Here is a 27,934-nt window from a genome sequence, read left to right on the forward strand (position 1 = left end):
TACAGAAAACTGCTTGACTTTCTAAAAAAAAAACACTATCTGAAAAACAGAACAAAGAAACCAAGGTCTCTGCATTGTCTAAAGAGACATTTATTAATTGGCAAAATATGCAGATCTCGTATATATATTCAGGAGAGCCGATAGGTGGGATTTAAAACCCTTGTAGGAAGACACTGAACATTGATGACATGGACACCGCACAGTCCTCAGGAGACCCATGACTGGAGTGGAGCACTGGTGATCTGTACAGCACGGGGGGGGGGGGGGGGGGGGGAGAACGACGCCGCTTCGTTTTGTTCGCTTAAATAAAAAATGTTATGTAGGTTTTCTGTAAGTGTTCAGAGAGGCCGATATAAATAGTTGGAGAGGAGAACATCCACTCTATAGCAGCATGGTGGTCGGCTTCTCCAGGAACTTTTTGAATTCAGCCAACCACTGAGCACCGACTGCTCCGTCCACCACGCGGTGATCGCAGCTCAACGTAACAGACATTATATTGGCGACATCAAACCTGCAATAGGAACAAGAATTAAGGAATGGACAAGAAGCTTGAAACAGAAACTAGAGTTCCTTAGTCATGATAGGCCTGAGCCTGTACAAGTCTACCAGGCCGATCACCGGTATATTCCAACGTAGGCCTCCAAGTGGCAGCACTGCATTGGAACAGAATGAATTTTCCATGCACTAAATAATTACATTAGTGTGTGGGAAAGGCAATCTGATTGCAGGTTCAGTGAAAAAAAAAAATGCCTCGCTGCATCCCAAACTATTAAAATATAAATGTATTTATCCTGTAATGGGAAAAAAAAATTAAATTCAAAATGGCCAATTTTACATTCTTTTTGTAGCTTCACCTCCCCCCAAATTTATTTATTTTTTTTATAAAAAAAGTGACAAAAAAGTCATACACACCCAAAAATAATAAGCATAAAAACTACAGATCGCCCCACAAAAAATGATCCCTCAAACAGCTCCGTAGATGTAACTATAAAAAGGGTACATGGGTCAGAAAATGGCGATGAAAAGAGAGAAAAAAAATATTCTTTTCCAAAGTTTTTATTTTTTCAGTATTAAAAACACAGCAAAACTATATAAATGGAATGCTGTAATCGCACCGACCCGGAGAATAAAGGGAACCGGTCAGTTTTACCTCTCAGGTAACGCCATAAAAACAAAACCCATTTGGAATTTAGTCTCCAGCTTCCCACTACATTGTATGCAATATTACATGGTCCCATTAGTAAGTGCAACTTCTCCGGCAAAAAACAAGCCCTCATACAGTTATGCGAACGGAAAAGTAAAGTTATGGCTCCAGAAAGGCAGGGTGTGAAAAAACAAAAACGGAAAATGACAATGTCCTTGAAACGCCTTGATGTGCTTCCGTAGATGTAAATCGGAGACATATTTCAGTGGCTATTGGGAGAGTTTCTCGAAGCTCTTGCAGCGCCTTAATATGCTTCAATGGATGCAATACAGACATCCAACGGTTGGCTCATAACCTCTTGTGTAGATAGGACAACAGGAACAACTAACCTTAGAAGACCCTAATTAAAGGGAGGGAACTCGGGATGCCCTGCCTATCTATACAGAGCACTCTATACAGCTTTAGCGGTTTTGTTTAATGGTATTCCTAGGGTCTAAGGGTACTTTCACACTTGCGTTGCTGGATTCGGCAATCTGTATGCAAACGGATACCATTTGTAGACGGATCCGGATGCGGATCAGTCTCACAAATGTATTGCAATACCGTATCAGTCTCTCCGGTTGTCATCCGGAAAAACGGATCTGTCATTTATCTTTTTCACATTTTTAAAGGTCTGCGCAGACCGCAAAGCCGGATCCGTTTTTCCGGAACATTTAGGGCTGGATCCGGCATTAATGCTTTTAATGTAAAATAATGCTAAAAGTGTTCTGGAATTTTGGACGGAGAAAATCTCCGTCCAAAAACCGTACAGTGACTGAACTGATGCATCCTGAACGGATTGCTCGCCTCATGCATTAGGATAAAACTGATGCGTTTTTTTCCGGTATTGGGCCCCTAGGACAGAACTCAACACCGGAAAAGAATAACGCTAGTGTGAAAGTACCCTTACCCTTAATGTAGAATTCTAGGCTGAGAGGAGCGGTATTCTCCTTAATCTGTCCAGTCTCACCCCTTTTATTTCTATATTTATAATTAAAGGGCTTCTGTCACTCCACTAAACTCATTTTTTTTTTTTGGCTCAATAAAATCCTTATGCTGCGATTTCTCAATATATAGGGCTATTACTCAGTTTGGTTCAGTAGTTATATTAAAAAACGGACTTTTATAATATGCAAATTACCTCTCTAGCAGCAGGTAGGGCGGCTACTTGCTGGTAGCAGCCGCATCCTCCATTCATAATGACGCCCCCTCCTCATGTTGATTGACAGGGCCAGCGAATGCGCTAGTTCTCTGACTGGCCCTGTCTGAGTTTTAAATCTCGCGCCGGTCTTCAGTTGGCGCAGGCGCACTGAGTGGAGGACACTCGCTCGGCCGCTCCATCCTCAGTGCGCCTGCGCCGGGTGTACATGTGACGTCATCAGCGCAGGCGCACTGAGGATGGAGCGGCCGAGCGAGCGTCCTCCACTGAGTGCGCCTGCGCCAACTGAAGACCGGCGCAAGATTTAAGACCCGGGATCAGGCGCGCAGGACACGGCCATTTCAATTGTTACACCAGATCCGGCGTATAGACATGCAGCTTATACCCACTGCCGGCATGTATGCAATTGCTACATGGGAGGTTTGTGGGTTATTTTTTCCTTCCCCTCATTTTATTTATGCATACTTTTGACTTACTAACTTTGCCAGCTTCATACCATTTATATTCAATTTGTAATCAATTCTTTGAAGGATACCCTATTTTGTCCTTTTCCCCTGATGAGTTATCTAATGAAACATGGCACGTTGGGAACTATTTTAAAGGGTTTACTAGAGATATTGCCCTGGTATAGGGTTAGGTATCCGGACGTGGTCGCCCCTTACGGGGCGAGTGCTCTGTATAGATAGGCAGGGCATTCAGAGTTCCCTCCCTTTAATTAGGGTCTTCTAGGGTTAGTTGTTCCTGCTGTCCTATCTACACAAGAGGGTATGAGCCAACCGTTGGATGTCTGTATTGCATCCATTGAAGCATATTAAGGCGCTGCAAGAGCTTCGAGAAACTCTCCAATAGCCACTGAAATATGTCTCCGATTGGAATCTATTGAAGCACATCAAGGCGTTTCAAGATTGGTGAGATTATTTCGGCAAAACAAGGCAACGTCTTGCCGGAACAGAATCCCTACCAGTCAGCTACTGGCTAAGGCCATAAATCTCTACATTACTTCCTTACCCTCTTTCGTTGTCCGCTGGTATTAGTCTGTTCTCCGATCCTCCCACGGCAAGGATGCACGCCTGAGGTGGGTTAATTATGGCGGAGAAATTCTTGATTCCATACATGCCCAAGTTGGAAACGGTAAAAGTTCCACCCTAGAAAAGCGCACAATAATGACAATTTTAATCATCTGGTTGATTTTACTTCTTTGCTGCTGGTCAGTCCTCCCTGCCTCTGCAGCAATGCTGTGCCTGTATAACGCAGCTGGTATATGGCACTTCACTGTTTAACCCCCCGACAGGAGGTTTGGACCAGCAAGGGTAACATGTTTTATTGTTTTTAACCCCTTTACGCTATTCAATTTATATTTCGACATCGACAACTCCTTTTAACTATGCCAGCAGCAATAGACCTTTAAAGGGGTTGTGGTACTAACATAAAACAGCAATGTCCTTTGGAGGGGAGGGGGGGGGGGGGGGGGAGTACATTTATCACTTTCCCCAAATAACACCATTTATCAAAACTGCTATTCTACAGTTATTAGGCGACCATTGAACCCTATGGTAAATCTATGCTGATATCCAGTTGCTGTTGGTTATGTCCTGCATTGTGGCCTTATGATGTAGGAGGCACAAGTGTCATTGGTAAGAACAAGGGGTGTGGTTGGTGTCAGGACACATCTCACTGCACTAAGGCACAATGGGACAGCGGACACATGAAAAGCCAGGAAATAAGATTCAAGCAAGGGGGATAAGAGAAAACTGAAAGAGGTAAATCTGAAAAAAGAAAAGAAGTTAAAGGGATTCTGTCACCTCGTTTTAGCTTATAGAGATCGCCGCTAGCATGTCCGCAATATACCGGTCCTATAGCGCTGTGTGCTTTTATTATCTCTAAAATAATTTTTTAAGCACATGTAAATGAGCCTTGTAAGGTGCCCAAGGGGCTGTGCGAACCTTCTTCGTGCCCAGCCACGCCCCCCTGTGAAGGAGCCCAGCACCGCCTGCATCCTCCGAATCTCCTCCTTTCGTCACAGATTGCTGCGAGCTTGCGCATGCGCAGTGCCGGTATAGTGTTCCTTCCCTGTGCTGGCATCAGCTTCAGGGAAGGAACTGCGCATCGCGAGATTACAGCAATCTGACGAAAAGAGGAGATTCGGAGGACGCAGTCGGTGCTAGGCTCCTTCACAGGCTGGCGTGGCTGGGCACCAGGAAGGTTCGTACAGCCCCTTGGGCACCTTACACGGCTCATTTACATATCTCTAAAATCATTTTTTATTTTTTTTTATAAAAGGGCACAGCCCTATAGGACCGGTATATTGCGGACATGCTAGCGGCGATCTAGCCGTGCATGTCCGCATCTCTATAACCTAAAACAAGGTGACAGAATCCCTTTAATCCAAGAAGGAACGAAAAATACACTTTCGAGTGAAACAGTTTAAAGCACAACCCCTTGAGATTATTTTTTATATAAACCACCGAGGCTCAGATCTGCACCCACTTTTATCCCCAGTGGATAAGGACTGTAATAAAAGATTAAAAGAGGTCATCTCAGACAAGGGTAGCAGAACACTGGGGTATGTCACCCAAGTCTGATTAAGGGGACACAGCTGGAGACCCCTGAAGATCAGACACTGGTGAATTATCAATAGATGTTTAGTCTCATGTCTATGGTGACAGACTGCCTCTGTCCAAGTCAAGGAACATACCTGAAACTCGTGGGGCTTTAGTTTGCCCTCTCGTGCACGTACAGCTAAGGACGCCACATCTTTGCTGATGGATGCAAGGCCCTTTATGTGCGCATTGAAAACTATAGGTGTAATAAGCCCGGCCTGTGTGCTAACCGCCACATTGACGTCCACCACGTGGTTTCTAGAAAAATAGACAATTGGAGATTAGACTTAAAAATCTATTTGGACGCCGCTTATCCCTGGACTTGTCCAACTTACTGTCTAATAACAGTGTCCATCCAGGAGGAGTTTGCCTCAGGCACCTTCAGACATGATAGAGCCGATGCCTTAATAATGAAATCATTGACCGAGAGCTTAAGGTTGTCAGACTTTGTAACCTGCAGAAGAAGAAGATAACCAATCACGGGTCAATCATTTATACTGCAGTGTTAGGGCTATCAATAGTGAGGAGAGAAGTGAGCTTCAGATGCTACATCCAAAATCGCTTCGTTCAAAATTTCAGATTAAGAGTCAACTCAGACGGCCGTAGTGCTTTGCGGATCCGCAAAACACGGATACCGGCCGGGTGCGTTCCACAATTTGCGTACCGCACATGGCTGCAACCATAATAGAAAATGCCTATTCTTGTCCGCAATTGTGGACAAGCTATCTTTTCTGCAGAACCACGGATGAGGACAGCACACAGTGTGCTGTCCGCATCTTTTGTGGCCCTATTGAAATGACCGGGTCCGCACCCGCAGAATGGATGCGGACCCATTCATACGGTCGTGTGAATGAGCCCTAATACTGTACAGAGATCCGTCTCCGTACAGTATTAAAATGTACAGGCTACGATGAGCCAACGCACCGCAGCCTGTGGCTCTCCTACTGTCGTGACTCTTTATTGTGCTTGTAAATGAGTGACAGTCATTTTGTTTCTTAAAAGGTGACTTGAACCCCTGATGGAAAAACAAAGGGTCAGCAGCGCTGCCCAGAGCTCTCTGCCCCGAAGGCTTTCCTTGGCTATGCTCAGCTTTGTAAGTGTGTGTGCGCAGAACATCACATATATTTTCTATGGATCAGTACTTCACACACTCAAAAAACCCAGCAGAGGTGATGAAGGCTAAGAGCACAGCGCTTTACGATGAGCTACTGCCCCTTTGTTTCTTCATAAGTTTAAGATTTGGAGGCTTATGTGTACAAGCACGTCGAAAATCTAACAGGTCAGTGGCTTGTGCAGAAAGTCTCTACTGCTGCTCTTAAAGGGGTTGAACTTGTCTCTCTTCAGCAAATGGCATTTATCATGTAGAGAAAGTTAATACAAGGCACTTACTAATGTAGTGTGATTGTCCATATTGGTTCTTTGCTGGCTGGATTCATTTTTCCATCAAAGTATACACTGCTCGTGTCCAGGGGTTACGACCCCCCTGCAATCCATCAGCGGTGGCCGTGCTTGCACATGTCCTATGTGCGCTCCCACAGTCCCAGGCACCCGAGAGGGTGGCACCTTTTCCTATAGTGTGCAAGCACGACCACAGGGTCGCAGGGTGGTCGTAACCCCTGAATACGAGCAGTGTGTAGTGCGATGGAAAAATGAATCAGCAAAGGAGGCAATGTGGACAAATCACAATACATTAGTAAGTGCCTTGTATTAACTTAATGTACATGATACATTCTATGTGCTGGATTGAGGAAACCCCTTTAAAAAGGTTAGGTGTCTCAAATTATGTAGTCTCACAATGACAACCTCTGTCCATAAGCCCCTATTAATGCATATGGAATGTCACTGAGGGGGTCCCCCCTGCCATGGTTGCCATGTAATGCTACATTTCAGCCACTACAGGGGAAAGATCGATAGAAATCTCTGGCCCTACATGCTGCTATTACAACAACAACAAAAAAAGGTTCTCTTCATGAGAAAACCTCCTGATTAACTCATTTTAAAGTTTCCATAAACTTTTGAATTTCCAATAATCTGGAAGTCCCATCCATTCCATATTATGGGAAGTTTAGTGTAATGTGTCAAGTATATTAAGTGGCACATCAGAACGGGCACACATCAAGCATGATGTAAAGGAGAATACAGAGGAGACGATGGGGGGGGGGGGGTGAAAAAGTGCAGAAAGAAAAGAAATATACAATTGAATCCAGTCTTACTTCATTTAACTCCTTCCTTAACTTCAGGATTTCTCCCATGTTGATATCGATGGACAGGTAGTAATGAGGTATGGTTTGTTTGGACTGCATGAGCCGCTGAGCAATCACCTGCAGGAAAGATCAGAGGTTAGTGCAGCAATGCATTAGGTCCACATCAGGACCCTCCTGTACCTGGTAGTAAAATGTGACCATGGCTGAGAGCCGATCACACAGCAGAACATCTGCCTATAACTCCACTGTACAGCGCATCTCCACCCAAAGACGGGAGAGGAATACCGGCCAAGATGGAGGATTTTCACTCCCCCACCTTATTTTAAGCCATTCCATCCAAAGTCGTCCTTATTGCAGTTGAGCATTGAGGAGGAATGAGGGGGGGGGGGGGGGGGGGGGGGCTCGGGACCCCCAGCCATCACCTATCCTGTGGATTGTGGAAATACCTCTTTAATTGCCCACAGTTCTCACCGATGATTTGATGACAGATTTTGTTCCTTACATCTTAATGGCATGATTGGCCAATCATCTTCTATCCGACCTGATGAACTGCCGTGAGTGCCGGAGACGACACTGCTCAACAGCTCAGCTTGTTCTCCACTTCAAATCTCAAAGTCAACTTTACAGTGCAGCCTAATAGAACAGGATTATTTTTTTTTTTTTATTGAGCACATATTTCTTAGAGCAGAATTATGTACTCAAGAGCTGCTCTTCATACGTTATGCTGAGTCAGTTATGTTACAAGCTGAAACGTTCATCAGTTATCTGCAGTGCTGTACTCCCACTCTACATCATGGTGAAACGGCAATGGTTACGAGGCCGCACCAGGCTTTTAGCGGTCTGTCTAATGTGACTATCGTGGCGTGCAGCAGACAGGGATCACCAATCTCACCTTCCGGATATTGCTAACAGGGATATCCGTGAAAACTCCAGTAGGAACAGCTGCCACGGCTGGAGATGGAGCTGGTGGGGCCGCGGCGGCAGGAGTCTAAGGGCATAAAGTAATCACAGAACACGTTATACCAGGATGAAGCAGTGCCGAGCGCTGGGTACGATGTACTCAGTCTTTTCCATATCAAGTCCGATTGCACTTTTTACATATTATATATACTGTACACTTAGTGGCTTATAATATACAGTGGGTATTCAACTGACATAGTGACCAGTAGGGTTGTTTCGGGTATTAAACTTTCTATACTTTTAGCCTGGTATCGATACGATACCAGGATTTGTCTTTTATCGATACTAGGCTGTCTTAGTGCTCCAGACCAAAAAAAATGACCAGGAGCCAAATTACATTTTTTAGTCGCCAAATTAAAAATGCATATAATAAAAAAAAAAAAAAAAAAAAGGACTTTGAGAAGATGAGACGCAGGTCACAGTAATGAGCCAGCTCTACATATAGGAGAATACAGCACCACATGCCTCTCACATCCAGGGACATCTTCTGGGGGACAAGGTGACTAAAAATGGCGAATTGCGTGGTTTAGAGGTTTTTTTTCTGTTACGGCCTTCACCGAGCGGAAATATTTTTTTATATTTTAATAGCTCACACTTTTTGGGACGTGGCGATATGTAATATGTTTATTCTTTATTGTTTGTAAATTTTATATGTAAAACTGGGAAGGGGGCCATTTAAACTTTTAGTATTTTTATATTTTTTTTTTACTTTTTATTTAATAACCATTTCTTCCCTTGGGGACTAGAACCTGGATCTTTTCATCTCTTGTGCTATTCACCCTGATAGAGATCTATTAGGGTGACTAGGATCTCACACATCTCTCTGCTGCTCTGTGCTCTGTGCACACAGCAGCAGGGAGCTGAACATGGCAGCCAGGGCTTCAGTAGCGTCCTGGCTGCCACGGTAACGATCTGAGCCCCAGCAGTGTAATCTGCCACTGCCACCAATGAAGGGGATGGGACCCTGTGGCCACCATATAACAATGGGGGGGGCGCACTGCACCACCAATGAATGTAATTAAAGAGGACCTTTCGTGGGTCCAAAGAATATGAACTTAGTAGCAGGCTGCTTAGATCGGCGCCCAGGGATCTAAGTGCACTTAGTATTATTCCTGGGCGCCGCTCCGTTCGCCCGCTGTGGCCCCCGGTATTTTCAACATTCAGGGCAAGGAGGAGGAGACGCCAGTGTCTCTCTGTCTCCATGACAGCAGCGCTGTCCAATCACAGCGCAGAGCTCAGAGCCAGGGAGAAAAAAAAACTCCCTCGCTCTGAGCTCTGATTGGACAGCGCTGCTGTCAGGGAGAAGGAGAGACACTGGCGTCTCCTCCTCCTTGCCCCGAATGTTGAAAATACCGGGGGCCACAGCGGGCGAACGGAGCGGCGCCCAGGAATAATAGTAAGTGCACTTAGATCCCTGGGCGCCGCTCTATGCAGCCTGCTACTATGTTCATATTCTTTGGACCCACGAAAGGTCCTCTTTAACTCTTTTATACAATTGTCTGCAGCGGTATCACAGACCCGGCAGCCGGCCTCAATAACAGGGCATGCAATCTGTGGCACCTAAGGGGTTAATTGCCGCGGATCGCATGCCCAGTTATTGAGGCCAGGTGCCGGGTCTGTGATACCGCTGCCTATACTTATGTTTTACATTCATTGGTGGCGCATTGGCGACAGCTTCTCCCCTCCTATCTCCCCATTGGTGGTAGTGGCGGCCGCGTCACAGTGGAGAGGGAGGGACTCCTTCCTTCTCCACTGTGCTACTGAAGAGAACTTAGGCTGCGCAGGATCGCGGCGGTACAGTCGCAAATGGCGACAAGACTAAAAAGTCTTGTCGCCATCTGCAAATTTTAAGGCGCATTGGCGACCGTTTTGGTCGCCATCTGGAGCCCTGCTACTGCACAGCCTAGTATCAGAGAACATGGAGCGCGCTGCTCTTAGCGCGGCCATGTTCCCTCAGCAGCACAGGGAAGAAAGAAGCAGTCTCTCCCTCCCCCTGTGCTGCTGCCACCAATGGGAACGAAGAGGAGGGGAGGGCGCACTGCGCCACCAATGATAACTTACGTTTAATACATTACAAATACAGCCGGCAGAAACACATTGCCGGCACCCGACCTCTGACAGGGCGCTGCGATCCGAGGCAATTAACTGCCGCCGGCTGTATTTGTATTAAACGTTAATTATCATTGGTGGCGCAATGTACCCCCTCTCCCCCCCAGTATTAAAATCATTGGTGGCAGTGGCCACAGGGTCGTCTCCTCATTGGTGGCAGTGGCAGCTTCTGATCGGAGCCCCAGCAGTGTAATCCCAGGTCTCGATTACCATGGCAGCCAGGACGCTACTGAAGCCCTGACTGCCATGGTAATCTCCCTGCTGCTGTGTGTACTATGCACAGAGCACAGGGAGAGTGTGAGATCCTATTCACCCTAATAGAGCTCTATTAGGGTGAATAGGACAAGGGATTAAAAGATCCCAGGTTCTAGCCCCTAAGGGGGGAAATAGTTATTCAATAAAAGTAAAAAAAAAAAACACCAAAAAAATAAGTATAAAATCACCTCCTTTCCCAATTTTACATATAAAATATATAAACAATAAATAAACATATATTACATATCGCCACATCTGAAAAGTCCAAACTATTAAAATATAGAAAAAATCTCCTATGCGGTGAACGCTGTAAAAGAAAAAACGCGCGATTTGCCATTTTTTTTTGTCACCTTGTCCCCCCAAAAAATAGGATAGGACTGTTCGATTATGGGCTGGATGTTCCACAAAATGCGGAATGCACGCAGCTTTTTTTTGCATGGTATCAAAATATGGCAATACTTTTTTATGGTATCGAAGCAGAATCAAAACAACCCTAGTGACCAGGGTATTACTAGTAGTCAGGCTTATAATAGAACTGTAATATAGCAACCAATGTAAGATAACAGACATAAATGTATATGGTGCTCCATGTGTATAAGCCAATAAATGCTAGCCATAGGGGCCATAATGTAGAGTGTGCTTTTTTCTATAGGTTATGTTATAATATAACCTGTAGAGGGTGAAGATGGTTTAGCTATAAACATGGAGGCAGATTTACTAATCTAAAGGAGTCAGAATTCTGGTGTACATGGTGTGCAGTACATTTCATAGGTGTTTAAAGGGGTTGTCCCTTCCCACACATTGCTAGAATATGCCACCAATGTCAGATAGGTGCGTGTCCTACCTCTGTGACCCGCACCTATTTCTAGATCGGGGCCCCCCAAAGTGAACAAGGGCACACCACGCAAGGGCAACCACCCTCCATTCACTTCTATGGGAGTGCCAAAAAGAGTGGAGCACTGGCTCGCCCGTTTCTGGAACTCCTATAGAAGTGAATAGAGAGCTGTCCGCGATTGTGTGGTGAACACTCCCTTCACTTCTATGGGACTTCCAGAAAAAGCAATACATACTCACTCAGCTCTTTTTGGCACCCTCATAGAAGTGAATGGACGTTGGTTGCGCTTGTGTGGTGTGCCCTTTTTCACTTTGGGGGTCCCGATCTAGAAATAGGTGCGGGTCACAGAGGTAGGACCCCCACCTATCTCACATTGGTGGCTTATGCGCGATGAGTGCTCCTTCGCTTTGGGTGCCCTTTTCTACAGATAGTGGGACCCACACCTATCTGATACTGGTGGCATGTACCAGTGATGCCACCAATGTGTGAGATGCTACAACCCCTTTAAGACACTTTTTGTGCCTAACTAGACACTTGTGTATTGGGTCTAGAAGTCTCAACATGCAAAATGCGCCAGATTTATTAATATAGTGTGCCATTTTTTTGCTGCAGCAAGAAAATCTTGAACTGACTTAGTGTATAACATCTCGCTAACAGAGTTTGAATATTAGACAGGATTAGTACCTGTGATCGCTGCAGCCCACTTGTCATGCAGATGCTTACAAAGTTTACAGTATTATTAAAGTATTATTCTGCATATGACTATAAAACATAAGGGGTTTAATAATTACAGGAGCAGCCTTGGGAGGGACAAATGTCTCCACGTCTTTCTTTGTAATTCTGCCTTCCGGCCCGGTGCCTGAAATAAGACCAGAAAACCAATATCTTACCTCTATGTCAGTAGGATACAGCACAACTGATATCAGAGCATGAAGTGAAGGGCGCCAACGAGCTCAAAGTAAGGGCGCATTCACATGACTGTGGAACGGCAGCGCCCGTGTTGCGGTCTGCAAACCACGGATCCGCAAAACACGGGCACCGGCCATGTGCACTCCGCATCACAGTGCAGAACCATTGACTTCAATGTGTCCAGGATCCACAAGATGCAGCGAAAGATAGGACATGTCCTATTTTTTGCGCTGGAGGCACGGACCCGGAAGGTTAATGCAGCCTAAATATTAAGACATATATAATGCATAAGTTCATCTTACATCTGCCTACATCCCTGATGCTGCAATATTTTTTTACCAGGGCTCATGACCTCTCCCTTTTTCTGACACAGCAATTTTCTGTTTTTCACTCCCTGCCTTCCAAAAGCCATACATTTTTAAGTTTTCTCTTCACATAGGGGGCTTATGTTTTGCGGGACAAGTTGTACTTTCTGATGGAGCCATTAATATTGCATACAATGTAGTCGGTAGGGGGAAGCTGGAAAAAAAAATAAAAAATAGTAATAATTCTGCCCTATTTCCCCATAACGTTTTTATATTAAAGGGGTTATCCCATCTTAGACAATGGGGGCATATCGCTAGGATATGCCCCCATTGTCTGATAGGTGCGGGTCCCACCTCTGAGACCTGCACCTACAAGGAGGACGGAGCCGAGGAGAGTTGTGGCTGGAGAACCCCGGGGTCCGTCCACCACCAGGCGCAGCTCCCCGCCTCTCCCATTGAAGTGAATGGGAGCGCACCACTTATGCGCGACCACCGCTCCTATTCATTTCTATGGGGCCGACGGAAATAGCCGAGCCAGTGCTTGGCTATTTTCGGCGGCTCCATAGAAATAAATGGAGGGCGGCTGCGCATGCGCAGTGCGCCCTCCTTAACTTTCTCCGCTCCGTTCTCCTTGTAGGTGCGGGTCCCAGAGGTGGGACCCGCACCTATCAGACAATGGGGGCATATCCTAGCGATATGCCCCCATTGTCTAAGATGGGAATACCCCTTTAATGTCTCCGGAGCTGCGTGAGGGATGATTTTTTGTGGGGTGATCTGTATTTTTTATGGATACTAATTTGAGGTGTGTATGACTTTTTGGATCACTGTTTATCCAATTATTTTTTGGGAGGTGAAGAGATGCAATTATTATTTTATTTTTTTTAAACTTTTTTCACACTTACTTTAAGTCCCCCTAGGGACCTTTAACATGCAATCTTCTGATCGTTTCTCCTATAAACTGCAATGATTTAACACTGCAATCAATGGGAGATTCAATGCACTCTCATCAAGCCCTGTCTTAGGCAGGGCTTGATAGCAACTTCACTGTAACAGGCCTCGGAGCCTTCAAAAGGGCCAGAGGCTGTCATAGCAACTGAAGGACTCAGCTCGAGTTTCACAGCGCTCCCTGGAAAGGACTGCTTAGATGCCATGACCAAGGCATCTAAGGAGTTAAAAAGTCAATGATAGGCATTATCGCCAATCACAGACTTGACCATCAGTTGTCTGCTCTGTAAAACAGTAAGCACCCGGTGCCTATGGTGCCCGCTCAGCTCCTGGGTGTGCGACATCTTTAAAGACCCAACATGAACTGTACATGTATGGTGGCTGTCGGGAAAGGGTTAAAGGGGTATTCCGGTTAGAAGAAGTTGTAGTCCTGCACTCTGAATTTCCTGCAGTCCCATAGAGAATAAATGGAGCAGCGGTGCACACGCTTGACCAGCGGCTGTGTTTATGACAGGCGTACATTCTAGTGATCAGTAGTACTAGCACACACACCATACCCAATATGTATCCCCCATATTTAAGAAAGTTGCTGAACAGCACGTACTGTATGAAGACATACAGTAACTTACCTTTAACTTGCTTAATATCTATGCCTTTTTCAGTTGCCAGCTTTTTAGCCAAAGGACTTACAAACACTCTTCCCTTGGTTGCAGTAGGAGTCGGGGTATGAGCTGGTGCAGAAGGAGGGGGAGATACAGAAGAAGCTGGTGGTAGTCCTGAAGACTTTAACAGAAATATGGTTACCAGGGAGGGCACGACAAAAAACACACAACTATGCAGTGTTAGTAAGGCGGTCTGCTAATATGATGAGGGGCTTCTCACCATTTTATATGTAATAACACAATCCCATGTTTTCTTTTAGGTCAAGTTATCAAAAAAATACCAACTTTTTGTAACTGATGACCTATCCTCTGAATAGGTCGTCAGCATTTGATCGGTGGTGGTGTAAAACCCTGGCACCCCCACCGATCAGCTGATTGAGAAAACACTGGAGCTCCTGTGAGCGCCACAAACTTCTTGCTGTTTAACACCTAGGCCACGTGACCGATGGACGTGACATCACTGGTTTAGGGTAAACGGCTAGAAAGCTGTGGCACTCACAGGAGGGGTCCTGGGTGACCTCCACTAATCAGATGCTGATGACCTATCCAGTTACACAGAGTCAGGTAACACCTTTAAAAAGGCTCAGAATAGCTAAAAAAAAAAAAAAAAAAAAAAAAAAAAAAAGGCATATTCACAGCGTCACCTGACAGTCTCTGCTTTCTGGTCCCGCAACACACAGGAAATGCCCACTCAGCCAGTCACTGGCCACAGTGGTGATCCACTACAGCTGGCAAAATGGCATTCCCTGTGTGGTGAGAGGCACCAGAAAGTAGGGGCCCTGGAAGCTTTGGAATGGGAGCACCAGAGATACGCGAGGTATGACTTTTTGTTACAGCATTCTGAGAAGGTTTAAAGGAAGAAAATATCATCTGGATAATCCCTTTAAGTGTGGGACTTGAGATTCAAGCAGTTCAGAAGGACTCCACGCCTGATGGAAACCACAATCCAAATGTGAACAGAGCCTTACATACAAGGGTCTGCGACCTTCTCTCCTCCTTACCGGAGCAGGCTGCGGCTTGATGTCCACTTCTCCACTGGTTTCTTTGTAATCTGCAAAGCTTCCAACATCGGACTCCTTCTCCACTATTATACAAAGGGGTGTCCCCAGAGGTACGTCCCGAGTGCCCTCAGGTATCAGGATTTTAGCCAAATAACCTTCTTCCTGCACTTCAAAACCTTAGTGAAAAGAATGAACGTCATTAACCCTTCATACTGGGCCTGCAATCACAATGAAGCTTAGATAAACCTAGGCATACGATGGAGACGATTACAGGGGATGGAAATGTACCCGCTAGCAATACACACAGAGGGAACTTGCACAAGCCTACGGTTGATTGTGTACTGGTAAAGTCTACCACTATAGTAATGTGGGCAGCCACACCAATCACTTCTACAATCCTGTGCCATCACATAGCAAGAACACGCCAAGCTGACATATCTCCTGCCAGCAAGAACTGTTGACGGCCAGGCAGGCCGAGTTTGTGGGCATTATTCAGTGGCTCTTACTCAGCAGTACAGGAAGCGACCGCTGACCAATGAATATTCCACTGTAGCGCATCACTGGTGTCTAGCGTATTGATAGGAGTACACCCTGAAGAATACTGGGTTATGAGTGATGTGTATATTCCACCACGGCTCAGATGGCAGGTACCTATGGTGGCTTTGTCTGTTTCAATCTCTGCTAGGAGATCTCCCTCGCCGAGCTGGTCTCCAACCTTCTTTTCCCATTTCTGTACTGTGCCCATCGTCATGGTCGGTGAAAGTGCAGGTAACATGATCTGTTCAGTAAGAGAAAGAGTTAATAGATATTAAATTATAAATCCACAAAGGACATGAATATCAATGGGCTATAAAAACGTTGTTCAAAAGAGGCTAATGACAGAAAGGATTTACCATTGCGATGTCCACTCACAGCCATATGCTAGTAAAGGGCGCTTTACAAGGGCCGAAAATCCGCCAGATAATCGCTAACGAGCTCTCATAGGAACGCTCGTTAGCAATTATCTGGCGGTGTAAAGGGGCCGCCTGATAATTTGTGTAGGCACCTAAATCAGAATTTGCCGGCAAACAACGAGTCTGTATGGGGATGAGCGATGGCATTAGTGATCACTCCTCCCCATACTGTGGAGGAGATCACTGCATGAGAGCAGTGAGACTATGGAACTCTCTGCCTGAGGAGGTGGTGATGGTGAGTACAATAAAGGAATTCAAGAGGGGCCTGGATGTGTTTCTAGAGCGTAATAATATTACAGGCTATAGCTACTAGAGAGGGGTCGTTGATCCAGGGAGTTATTCTGACTGCCTGATTGGAGTCGGGAAGGAATTTTTTATATTAAGTGAGGAAAATTGGCTTCTGCCTCACAGTTTGTTTTTTGCCTTCCTCTGGATCAACTTGCAGGATGACAGGCCGAACTGGATGGACAAATGTCTTTTTTCGGCCTTATGTACTATGTTACTATGTAAATACAGCAGTCTCCTTCACTGACGAGCAGACGATTGCCGGGAAGAAACGCTTTCTTCCCGACAATTGCCTGATGATTTGTGCCATCTAAAAGGGACCTTTAGGCCTTATTCACACTGATTTCCGTCCATAAAACCGCACAATGTGCTGCACACAAACAGCATGTGGTCCCATAGAAATTATTTGTGCTATTCACACCTCCAGAGAAACTCTGAACATGCGCTACTGTAACGTGCAGCCGCAATATGGACAATTGTAAATAGGTTTGTGTGAATAAGGCCTAATAGGGGTTAATGTGGGTAAAGGTCATCCATCTGATGTCACCTCCAGCCGTCACAGGATATAATGCATGACTGCATTGTCTATGGGCCTCTAAGCTTTGCAAAGGTTTCCAGGATCTCCTGTGCAGAGGACCAAACAGTCCAAGGCCATGGACCATGTAGTCACCTAATTATATTACGTCATGACCTTCAAACCATACGGGCACTGGCTTTAGAATGCGCTTTGTCCTCAGGTGCCCAAATGCACAGATGTCAGAAGGGATTGTCCAGGATTTGTAAAAACATGGCTGATTTATACCATAAACAGCTCGGCGCCTCTCCATGGGTGGTGTCTGGTACTGCAGCTCAGTTCCACTGAAGTGAATGGGGCTGAGCTGTAATACCACACCCAACCAGTTTACAGGTCTGTTGCCGTTTTTGAGGTAAGCAGCCAAAATGTTCTAGTGCCGGAGAACCCCTTTAATGGGTTCACTTGTATATATCTTTTTAAGCATGGCAGATGGAAATGGATGGATGGATGGATGGATGGATGCAACCATGAGGAACCTGGGACAGTTTTCAAGTGGCTACATTATCATGATAAATTTGAGATATACTTTGGAAAAGTAAATTTGGAACATAAGGGTCCGACGATACAAGAAAGTGCCTTCCTGGAAGGTAGGAGTTCCCTATCCCATGCCCTACACAAGCCGACTGGTCAATGCATGGCTTACTACTGTTGCTTAAGAAGCAAACATCCACCATTAAAGGGGTATTCCCATCTGGGACTCTGATGGCATATCGCTAGGATATGCTACTAATGTCTGATAGGAGTGGGTCCTAGAGGTAGGACCCACACCTATCTCCACAGGGGGCCTCCCAAAGTGAAAAGAGAGTAGCTGTGTATGCACGGCCACCCTCCCATCACCGCTATGGGAGTTCCAAAAATAGCTGAGGAGAGGTGGCCGTGCATGCACGGTGTGGTCTCCTTCACTTCAGGGGCCCCATTCTGGAGATGGAACACAAGCACCTATCCTAGCGATATATCATCAATGTCCCAGGTGTGAATATAGGGGGTTATTTGTTATACTGAAATCCGCCAAAATTAGGCATATTTCAGGCAAAGATGGTGGTGCAACGGTTAGTTGCGCCGCTATCTTCAACATTGTCCCGCTCACGCCAGGTCTAAAATTGTGAGTGCCGTGTGGGCGGGGAAGGGCCGTCTCATTTACCAATTTCCTACTCCTGTTTTAGACATAGAAAAAGGTCTAAATCTAAGACAGCAAGGAAGCGGTCTTACATTTAGAACTGGCGCTGGAAGCGCCGAAGGGAGAGGCCGACACCTCTTCATAACTTCGGTGGATCCGCCGCCAGCTATGGGGCTTTATTAAGACCGGCGTCTAAAACACTGGTCGTAATAAATGTGCCCCATAGTCTTATTTAAGTCCGGATTACCTTCATGTGCGTTGGATAGGAGCTTCCAGGGGCTTGAACAGGTGCTTGGGCTTGTTGGGCAGGAGCCGGTGGTGGGGTTGCTGGGGCTGCAGGAGCGGGAGGAGATGCAGAGTCCAAGGTGTAGTTCTTAAAGGCATCAATGAGTTCTGGTCTGCAGATCGAGAAATAAAAGGATACCCATTATCATAACTATTCTTCCACATAGATCAAAGGGGTTTTCTGGTCAGTAAGAAGTCAGAGGTCAAAAAGAAATAGGTTAAAAGAAATGATAGCCGTTCTCTACTTCCTAGTCCCTCAACCAATTACTGGGGATTGGGGAAGTGAATATGACCCATTATTTTTGATTAAGCCCTTCTGACCCTTTATTTTTATTACAACCCTTTAAACAGGCGCGACATGTCTCTACGTATGTCTGGTTGGAGGAGGCAGGCGTAGCTATCCATCTGTGACAGCAGAGAGTTTTCCTAGACTATATACAGTACATCGCCCCGGCCTTAAATCATTAGGACAGCTAAAGCCAAAGCCACTGAAAACATATTATAGGTAAAATGGCTGTTCAGCCCCTGCCCATGTACAGAACATGGGTGCACTGCCCGTCACTCACTTGTCTACTGTGATGCAGATTATGGAACCGATAGGAATATCTCTCGTCCCTTCGGCCACAAGGATTTTTGCAAGATAACATTCCTCCAGACTCTCAAATCCGACTGTGGCCTTGTCAGTCTCCACCTGTGAAAAGATCAGAGCCGGGTAATATTACAGACATGTCACAGAGCGTGCGGCCTAGTTCACACCAGTCACACTGCACGGATATTACCAATTTCAATTAATTATAATAAAAGCTCTTCTGGCGTTAAAGGGGTTGTCTGAGTTATGAAAAAATAATAATATATATATAGCACTGTACATCTGATGGTCCGCAGAATATAACTAACGTAATCAAGTTTTGCAGCAAAAAATATATATTTCCTCATTTCCCTGGTTCTCTTCTGGCCCTTTGTTTACCTGCAATAAAAACCATCTCCGCCCCTCCCCCTGCTCTGCTAAGGGAGTGAATACAAGAGCTGCCCTGAGTGACATGTCTGCCTGCTGGGAGACTCAGCAGCATGTTGTATGTGCAGGACTACAAGTCCCAGATGTACAATGACACTGCTGATACACACAGGATCTTCCCCTTACCAGTTCTTGTGCAATACTCTGCAGAACTCCTCTGTCAGCTCCTGTGCCCAGCATCTGTCTCCTCACTGCCTGCAGCTACTCAGTAAAGCCTTCAGCCCTGAGTCTGTGCAGCTGAAGGGGTTAAGAATCCGGGAGGGTGTGGCCAGCAGTGACTTCTGGTGTACAGACTCATATCTGATCTCTCAGGCTTATGCAGGAAACATCATCAGAGCAGGGAGAAAAGCTGACAGCACAGGTCATGTGACCCTCAGTGAAATCTGAGAAAGGAGCAACTACAGATGCAGTAAGTGCATGGCAAAGCTGTTACATTTGCCTAGTTAGAAACATACAAAGAACAAAAAAAATAACTCAGACAACCCCTTTAAAAGAGCATTTGTCAGCAGATTTGTACTTATGACGCTGGCTGAGCTGTCACATGTGCACTTGGCAGCTGAAAACATCTGTGTTGGTCCCATGTTGATATGTGTCCACATTGCAGAGAAAAATTAGGTTTTAATATATGCAAATGAGCTTCTAGGAGCAACAGTGGTGTTAGCATTACACCTAGAGGCTCTTGACTGACAGGAACAGGCAGTCTAAAAGTGATGCCTGCCGGGCCCTGTCAATCAAAGTGCAGAAGGTGCGGCAGTTGCAGAGAGAGCAGAGCCTCTAGGTGTAACGGTAACGCCCCCATTGCTCCTAGAGGCTCATTTGCATATATATAATTAAAAAAAAATCTCAGCAGTGCGGGCACATATGAACATGGGACCAACACAGATGCCTTCAGCTGCCAAGTGCACATATAACAGGTCAGCAAGTGTCATAGGTACAAATCTGCTGACAAATGCCTTTTAAATACAGCAGCCTGGGATACAGCGCCGCCTGCAGCGTCCTCCAGCGGCACACTTACACTTTGGCCATTACCTCAGCAATGAGATCGCCTTCATTAATTTTCTCTCCTTCTTTCTTTTCCCATCGGGCAATGGTCCCCAACTGCATAGTGGGGGAGAGAGAAGGCAAAGGCACCTAAAAGAGAGAGGAATATGTCCAATGAAATGGTAGGCACAGCTAAGTCTCCCCCAACATTTCACATAATGGGGGCCATCATAAAAAAGACAGTGACATCTCAGTCAGGCGCTGTTCACATCTCGTTTTGAGCCTGTATCTGAGGTAAACATTGGGAGGATCTCCTGACATATAACAGAAGGATGAGACATATCCTGCTATGTACGTCGGCCATAGGATCCCACTGTAAAAAAAAAAAAAAAAAATACAGGCCGATGGGCGCCCCAGAAATATATGTCAGGGAGTGATCCTGAAATAAACCTCTGACACGTGCAAAAACAAACTGTGAACAGAGACCAACACTGAAAACATTAAAAGACATCACTCAGAAAGTGGTCAAAAAGAGCCATGAAATTCCAGGTCTTCTCCCTGAGATTTTGCCAAGGAACTGATGGGTAAAGGATGAGATGTGGCAGCTCAAAAATGGCTGCTAAATGCTGAGTATCGGCGGCCTGGACAGACTACAAAAGCAATGACTGCACAGAGGAAGGGGGTCCATGTGCCTCCTGTCCACTTGTTTGGTGTTTCGGATCTTGGGGGCCACACTTACATACAGTACATACAGAAAGTCTTCAGATCCTTTTACTTTTTCAAATTATTATGTCGCGGCCTTGTACATTAGTCTGCACTCAATACCCCATGATGACCAAGTGAAAACAGAAGGTTACAAATTTTGGCTAATTTATTGAAAAAGAAAAACTAAAACCCAGCACTGACATAAGTATTCAGACCCTTTACTCAGGACTTGGTTACAGCAGCTTTGGAAGCAATTCCAGCCTCCAGTCTTCTTGGGTATGATGCCACAAGGTTTGCCACGATTGTTCCAGACATGACACTTAGAAAGGCCACAAAACTCAATCTTGGTTTCATCAGATCAGAGAGTCCTCTTTCTGGCCACTCTGCCACAAAGCCCAGATTGGTGGAGTGCCGTAATGGTTGACCTTCTGGAAGTTTCTCCCATCTACAGTCGTGGCCAAAGGTTTTGAGAATTAGATAAATATTGGAAATTGGAAAAGTTGCTGCTTAAGTTTTTATAATAGCAATTTGCATATACTCCAGAATGTTATGAAGAGTGATCAGATTAGGGATCGACCGATTATCGGTTTGGCCGATATTATCGGCCGATATTGAGGATTTTGAACGTTATCGGTATCGGCATCTATTTTGCCGATATACCGATAACGTATGGGGAACACAGAACGCGCTGCTCTCAGCGCGTTCTGTGTTCCCTCCGCAGCACAGGGGAGAAGGAAGGAAGCAGTGTCTCCTCCCCCTGTGCTGCTGCCAATGACAGAAGAGAAGACAAGAGGAGGGGAGGGGCTGTGGCCGCTGTGCCACCAATAAAGATAAGCCTTTCATTCATTAATATACAGGAGGCGGGAGCTGGCTGCAGAATCACATAGCCGGCTCCCGACCTCTATGAGCGATAGCTGCGATCCGCGGTAGTTAACTCCTCAGGTGCCGCGGATCGCAGCTACCGCTCATAGAGGTCGGGAGCCGGCTATGTGATTCTGCAGCCAGCTCCCGCCTCCTGTATATGAATCATTGAGAGACTTATCTTCATTGGTGGCGCAGGGCGCAGTGCGCCCCCCCCCCCCCCCCCCCCCCCCAAGCCCCCCAGTATTAATCATTGGTGGCGCAGTGCGCCCCCACCCCAATCCCGGCCAATAGTAAAAACATTGGTGGCGCAGTGCGCCCCCCCCCCCACCCAGTATTAATCATTGGTGGCAGTGGCCACAGGATCCCCTCTCCCCTGCTCCTCCGATCGGAGCTCCAGCTGTGTAAGCCTGGGGCTCCGATCGGTTACCATGGCAGCCAGGACACTATTGAAGCCCTGGCTGCCATGGTAAGCTCCATGCTGCTGTGTGCACTATGCACAGAGCAGCAGGGACAGTGTGAGCTCCTATTCACCCTGATAGAGATCTATCAGGGTGAATAGGACAAAGGTTCTAGTCCCTACACATTAACAATAAACAAAAAAATACACATTAACAATAAACATATTAATTTTCAGCAGATTTGTGTAGGAATTTTTTTTTTCTCAAAAATGAAAATTCCCAGAATATCGGTATAAATTATCGGCTATCGGCCTGAAAGTTCACAAATTATCGGTATCGGTATCGGCCCTAAAAAATCTATATCGGTCGATCCCTAGATCAGATGAATTGCATAGTCCTTCTTTGCCATGAAAATTAACTTAATCCCAAAAAAAACGTTCCACTGCATTTCATTGCTATCATTAAAGGACCTGCTGAGATCATTTCAGTAATCGTCTTGTTAACTCAGGTGAGAATGTTGACGAGCACATGGCTGGAGATCATTATGTCAGGCTGATTGGGTTAAAATGGCAGACTTGACATGTTAAAAAGGAGGGTGATGTTTGAAATCATTGTTCTTCCATTGTTAACCATGGTGACCTGCAAAGAAACGCGTGCAGCCATCATTGCGTAGCATAAAAATGGCTTCACAGGCAAGGATATTGTGGCTACTAAGGTTGCACCTCAATCAACAATTTATAGGATCATCAAGAACTTCAAGTAAAGAGGTTCAATTCTTGTTAAGAAGGCTTCAGGGCGTTCAAGAAAGTCCAGCAAGCACCAGGATCGTCTCCTAAAGAGGATTCAGCGGCGGGATCGGAGTGCCACCAGTGCAGAGCTTGCTCAGGAATGGCAGCAGGCAGGTGTGAGCGCATCTGCACGCACAGTGAGGAGAAGACTTTTGGAAGATGGCCTGGTGTCAAGAAGGGCAGCAAAGAAGCCACTTCTCTCCAAAAAAAACATCAGTGACAGATTGATCTTCTGCAGAAAGTATGGTGAATGGACTGCTGAGGACTGGGGCAAAGTCATATTCTCCGATGAAGCCTCTTTCCGATTGTTTGGGGCATCTGGAAAAAGGCTTGTCCGGAGAAGAAAAGGTGAGCGCTACCATCAGTCCTGTGTCATGTCAACAGTAAAGCATCCTGAGACCATTCATGTGTGGGGTTGCTTCTCATCCAAGGGAGTGGGCTCACTCACAATTTTGCCCAAAAACACAGCCATGAATAAAGAATGGTACCAAAACACCCTCCAACAGCAACTTCTTCCAACAATCCAACAACAGTTTGGTGAAGAACAATGCATTTTCCAGCACGATGGAGCACCGTGCCATAAGGCAAAAGTGATAACTAAGTGGCTCGGGGACCAAAACGTTGACATTTTGTGTCCATGGCCTGGAAACTCCCCAGATCTTAATCCCATTGAGAACTTGTGGTCAATCCTCAAGAGGCGGGTGGACAAACAAAAACCAACTAATTCTGACAAACTCCAAGAAGTGATTATGAAAGAATGGGTTGCTATCAGTCAGGAATTGGCCCAGAAGTTGATTGAGAGCATGCCCAGTCGAATTGCAGAGGTCCTGAAAAAGAAGGGCCAACACTGCAAATACTGACTCTTTGCATAAATGTCATGTAATTGTCGATAAAAGCCTTTGAAACGTATGAAGTGCGTGTAATTATATTTCACTACATCCCAGAAACAACTGAAACAAAGATCTAAAAGCAGTTTAGCAGCAAACTTTGTGAAAACTAATATTTGTGTCATTCTCAAAACTTTTGGCCACGACTGTACACACAGGATCTTTGGAGCTCTGCTACAAATGACCATTGGGTTCTTGGTCAACTCTCTTACCAAGGTCCTTTTCCCTCAATTACCTAGTGTAGTGGATTGGCCAGCTCTATGAGGAGTCCTGGTTGTTCCAAACTTCTTCCACTTAAGAATTATGGAGTCCTCTGTGTTCTTGGGGACTTTAAGTGCAGCAGAAATGTTTTTGTCCCTTTCTCCAGATCTTTGCCTCCACAAAATCTCTGAGCTCTACAGGCAGTTCTTTCCTCCTCATGGCTCGGTTTTTGGCTCTGATGCATTGTCAGCTATGAGGCCTTATATAGACGGGGCTGTGTTTTTCCAAATTATGTCCAATCAACTGAATTTACCACAGGTGGACTCCAGTGAAGCTGTAGAAACATCTCAAAGATGATCAAGAGACATAGGAGGCCCCAGAGCTAAAATTCAAGTATCATAGCAAAGGCTCTGAATACTTATGTCCATGCTAAATTTTAGTTTTCCTTTTTAATAAATTTATAAACATTTATAAAATTCTGTTTTCATTTTCTCATTATGGGGCATTCAGGGCAGAATGATGGAGGTGGGGAACGGGATTTATTTTTTATTTTAGCACAAGGCCCCAACATAACAAAATGTGAAAAAAATGAAAGGGTCTGAAGACTTGTATATTCTGTTATCGGCTCTTGTACCAGGCCATCTAATATTATATGATGACTTCCTCTGAGAGATGTCTACAGAGCACAGAAACTGCTGCCACTAAATATACGACTGTCATGGGAAGTCTAAAAAAGTGTGAGCCGGATCTACCTTAGCAAAAGCCACACGTTACGTGCAAATTGGTCATGGACTTTGCTGTGGTTCTGCCACGTTGCAAAGGGTGAAATCTGTGGTGAAGGGGTTCTCCAGCTTCTCCTCGGCTGTACTGAATTGTACTCACATAATGCCGTCAGTACAATTCAGTACAGCCGAGGTCAGGCAGAAACACAACATTAAAAATAGTTATAATGCCATGAGCTCATGTCACAGGAGCAGCATTCAGTCCGGGAAATATCGGTCACCCGAGACGTGCTTCACGGACTGAATACGCTTGTCTAAAACTGGCCTATGACAGTAAAGTGGAGAAGATCTTACAAAATCGCCTTCATATGCTATGGATCCGTCGCAATGTTGATGGCAAAATCTATGACAAACCCACAGTATGTACGCTACGATTTCCGCAAGATCTGCACAGTTTAGTGTGGAATCTGCTACGGATTTTCCACTAAGAAAAATCCACGGCGGACCCAAGTCCGGGTGGGATGGAACGTCTGAAGAACCTGAAGGACTACACCTATAACATAGTCCCCGTCACAGCTAAATAAAGCCTTGCTGCCACAGCTTTCCACCAGGCCGCATCCGGTTTTACAACCTGAAACAAACGGCAACTTCTTGTATAGCCACAGCTTAGCGGTAAATCAACTACAACTGGGACGCCGTAAATCTATGAAGGGTGTCCGTACGCGGTGCTGAGCTGCTGCAACCACATGCAGATTACTTCTGACGGTTTCGCTGGGAGGGTCACTTATTAACATTTGTACGCCAGTTTTTGGTGTAAAAATTGTTGCAAAACCTGTTTTTGTTGCACACAGGCGTTTTTTTGGGCCGCGTCTGACACTTGGGGTTGCCGGGCGAGGGGGAAATTTACATCTGAGAACAGGAGTAAAAGGTTGGCCGAAAACTACACTAGACGTACGGAGTGCCGGAGGTACACCTAATCTGACAGGCCCCACGCCTGGTCAGAAATTAGCCAAATCCTATGGAAGGGGGGGGGGGGGTAAAAGACCTGCGTAAAAAGCCAGCCTTTGTAAATGGCCCCCATGTTTTTTTTATGTGCTTCACGTGGACTTGAAGAAAAACAATGGATGGGGTTTTTACTAGGGTAGGGCCACACAAGGTAGATTTTTCACAGCGTCCACAGTACTGGCAAAGTTATGAGATTTTCAAAATCTTACGGAAATTTTCAGCACAGAAATTGAGCTGCGGCGCAGATTTTGAAATCCACAGAATTGTTTTTTGGGGGATTTTCAGTGCGTTAAAACCTGAAATTAAAAAACAAACAAAAAACTTGTGCGTAGTAAAATCCACATCTGCTGCGAGCAGGTAGCCTTCCACTGCTTATTAGGTAATGCCCCGCAACTTCTGCCTTAGGAGCTGACGCTCTACACTCTCATACGTCTTGTACTGGACGCATATCTTTAGCATCTCTAAAGTGAAATATGATGCCCCTTGTGCACGGGTCTTCCATATTACACAGCTTCCTGCAGGTACACGTGACCTCTGTGCACACCGTTCCCGTGTCCTTCATGTGACACCACTGCCGCTCTGGCCCCCTGGTCTTCTATACCCAGCACCATAACCCAATCCGAAGCCCATGGCAGTGCCCATCCCTGCGGCCACATTTAACACCCAGCCATACATGTTCACAGTGGGAATACCTGTGTAATAACCCAGCCAGGGCTGTGCAGCTTGCTGGCAAAATGTTGGCACACACCTGCCAGATTTCTGCTGGTGGCATCGGTAGCGATATGCCCTCAATGTCCAATATGGGACAGCTCCTTTAAAGGGTTTCTGTCACCAGATTTAACCCTATTAAGCTAGCTGACATTAGCGCTGTGCTAATGTCAGCTAAACCTAACCAGCCTACTCCTACATTATCTATGCCCCCGTTACGCCAGAAATCTAACTTTTATAATATGCTAATTAGCCTCTATAACTCCTCTACCACCAGACACCGTCGTACTCCGTATAAGGGCTCACGCACATGAAAATATTTTATTTCTGTGTCTGTTCCGTTTTTTGGTGGACCGTATGCGGAGCCATTCATTGGGTCCGCAAAAAAAAAAGGAAGTTACTTCGTGTGCATTCCATTTCCGTATGTCTGTCCCGCAAAAAAATAGAACGTGTCCTATTAGGCTCCATTCACACGTCCGCAATTTTGCGGAACGGGTGCGGACCCATTCATTTTCTATGGGGACGGAATGGATGCGGCAGGCACACAGTGTGCTGTCAGCATTTACAGCTTGCGGACAAGAATAGGCATTTCTATTGGGTGCCGGGCGGGTGTGTTGCGGGTTTCCGCAATTTGCGGGTCCACAACACACCACGGATGTGTGAATGGAGCCTTATTGTCCACATTACCGACAAGGGGAGGACTGTTCTATTAGGGGCCGGCTGTTCTGTTCCACGGAATACGGAATGCACACGGACGTCATCCGTATTTTTTGTGGACCGCAAAATACATACCGCCATGTGCATGAGCCCTAAGACGCAGGAAATCACCAGTTACCATGACAACAGGGAAGATTTCCATTACCAGGAGGACTTTATGAAACATGTCTTGTCACGTGATCCTTGCCCCCTGGATCTCTCCTCAGCCCCCCATTACCGGTCTCCTCACCTTCTGATGGGGGGGCAGGCTGTACCACCTCCGCCCGAGCTCCGACCCCTGGAGTCCGGGCACACGGGCGGCGGACACTCTTGCTGGAGCCCCTATCAGGGCTTTGAAGCGGCTGCCAGCCCCCGTGTGGCACCGCCGGAGCCGCCCTGCATGGCTCCCATTCCCCCGGGCCGGTAAGGTGGTGCGGAGAGGGCCGCGGAGCCTCAGGCACAGGCGGAGCATGGCTGCAGAGGGAACACTCAGGGCCTCGGTCCTCTCCTTCTTCAATGACCTCCCCGGCGATCCGGGAACACTTACGGCAAATGCTATAACCTCAACCTCCCCCTAGAGGTCGCGCTTCTATCATTCCGCAAGAGGGACGCCATCTTGGTAC

At 46.1% G+C, this 27,934-nt stretch overlaps 1 protein-coding gene across 1 annotated transcript; it reads right to left on the reverse strand.

Annotated features, from left to right (window-relative positions):
- Positions 1 to 66: 66 nt before the first annotated feature.
- DLAT (dihydrolipoamide S-acetyltransferase) lies at positions 67 to 27,870 on the reverse strand. Its single transcript, XM_040426340.1, has 14 exons — positions 27,562 to 27,870; positions 20,386 to 20,487; positions 18,908 to 19,032; positions 18,304 to 18,454; positions 15,779 to 15,905; positions 15,128 to 15,303; positions 14,094 to 14,247; positions 12,097 to 12,164; positions 8,039 to 8,134; positions 7,156 to 7,263; positions 5,278 to 5,396; positions 5,038 to 5,200; positions 3,351 to 3,487; positions 67 to 511 (listed from the first exon to the last, which is right to left on the reverse strand). The coding sequence occupies exons 1-14, from the start codon at positions 27,781 to 27,783 to the stop codon at positions 382 to 384; spliced, it is 1,878 nt and encodes a 625-aa protein (XP_040282274.1). The 5' UTR covers positions 27,784 to 27,870; the 3' UTR covers positions 67 to 381.
- Positions 27,871 to 27,934: the final 64 nt, after the last annotated feature.

This window comes from Bufo bufo, chromosome 1, assembly GCF_905171765.1.
Source record: "Bufo bufo chromosome 1, aBufBuf1.1, whole genome shotgun sequence".
Lineage (NCBI taxonomy): Eukaryota > Metazoa > Chordata > Amphibia > Anura > Bufonidae > Bufo > Bufo bufo.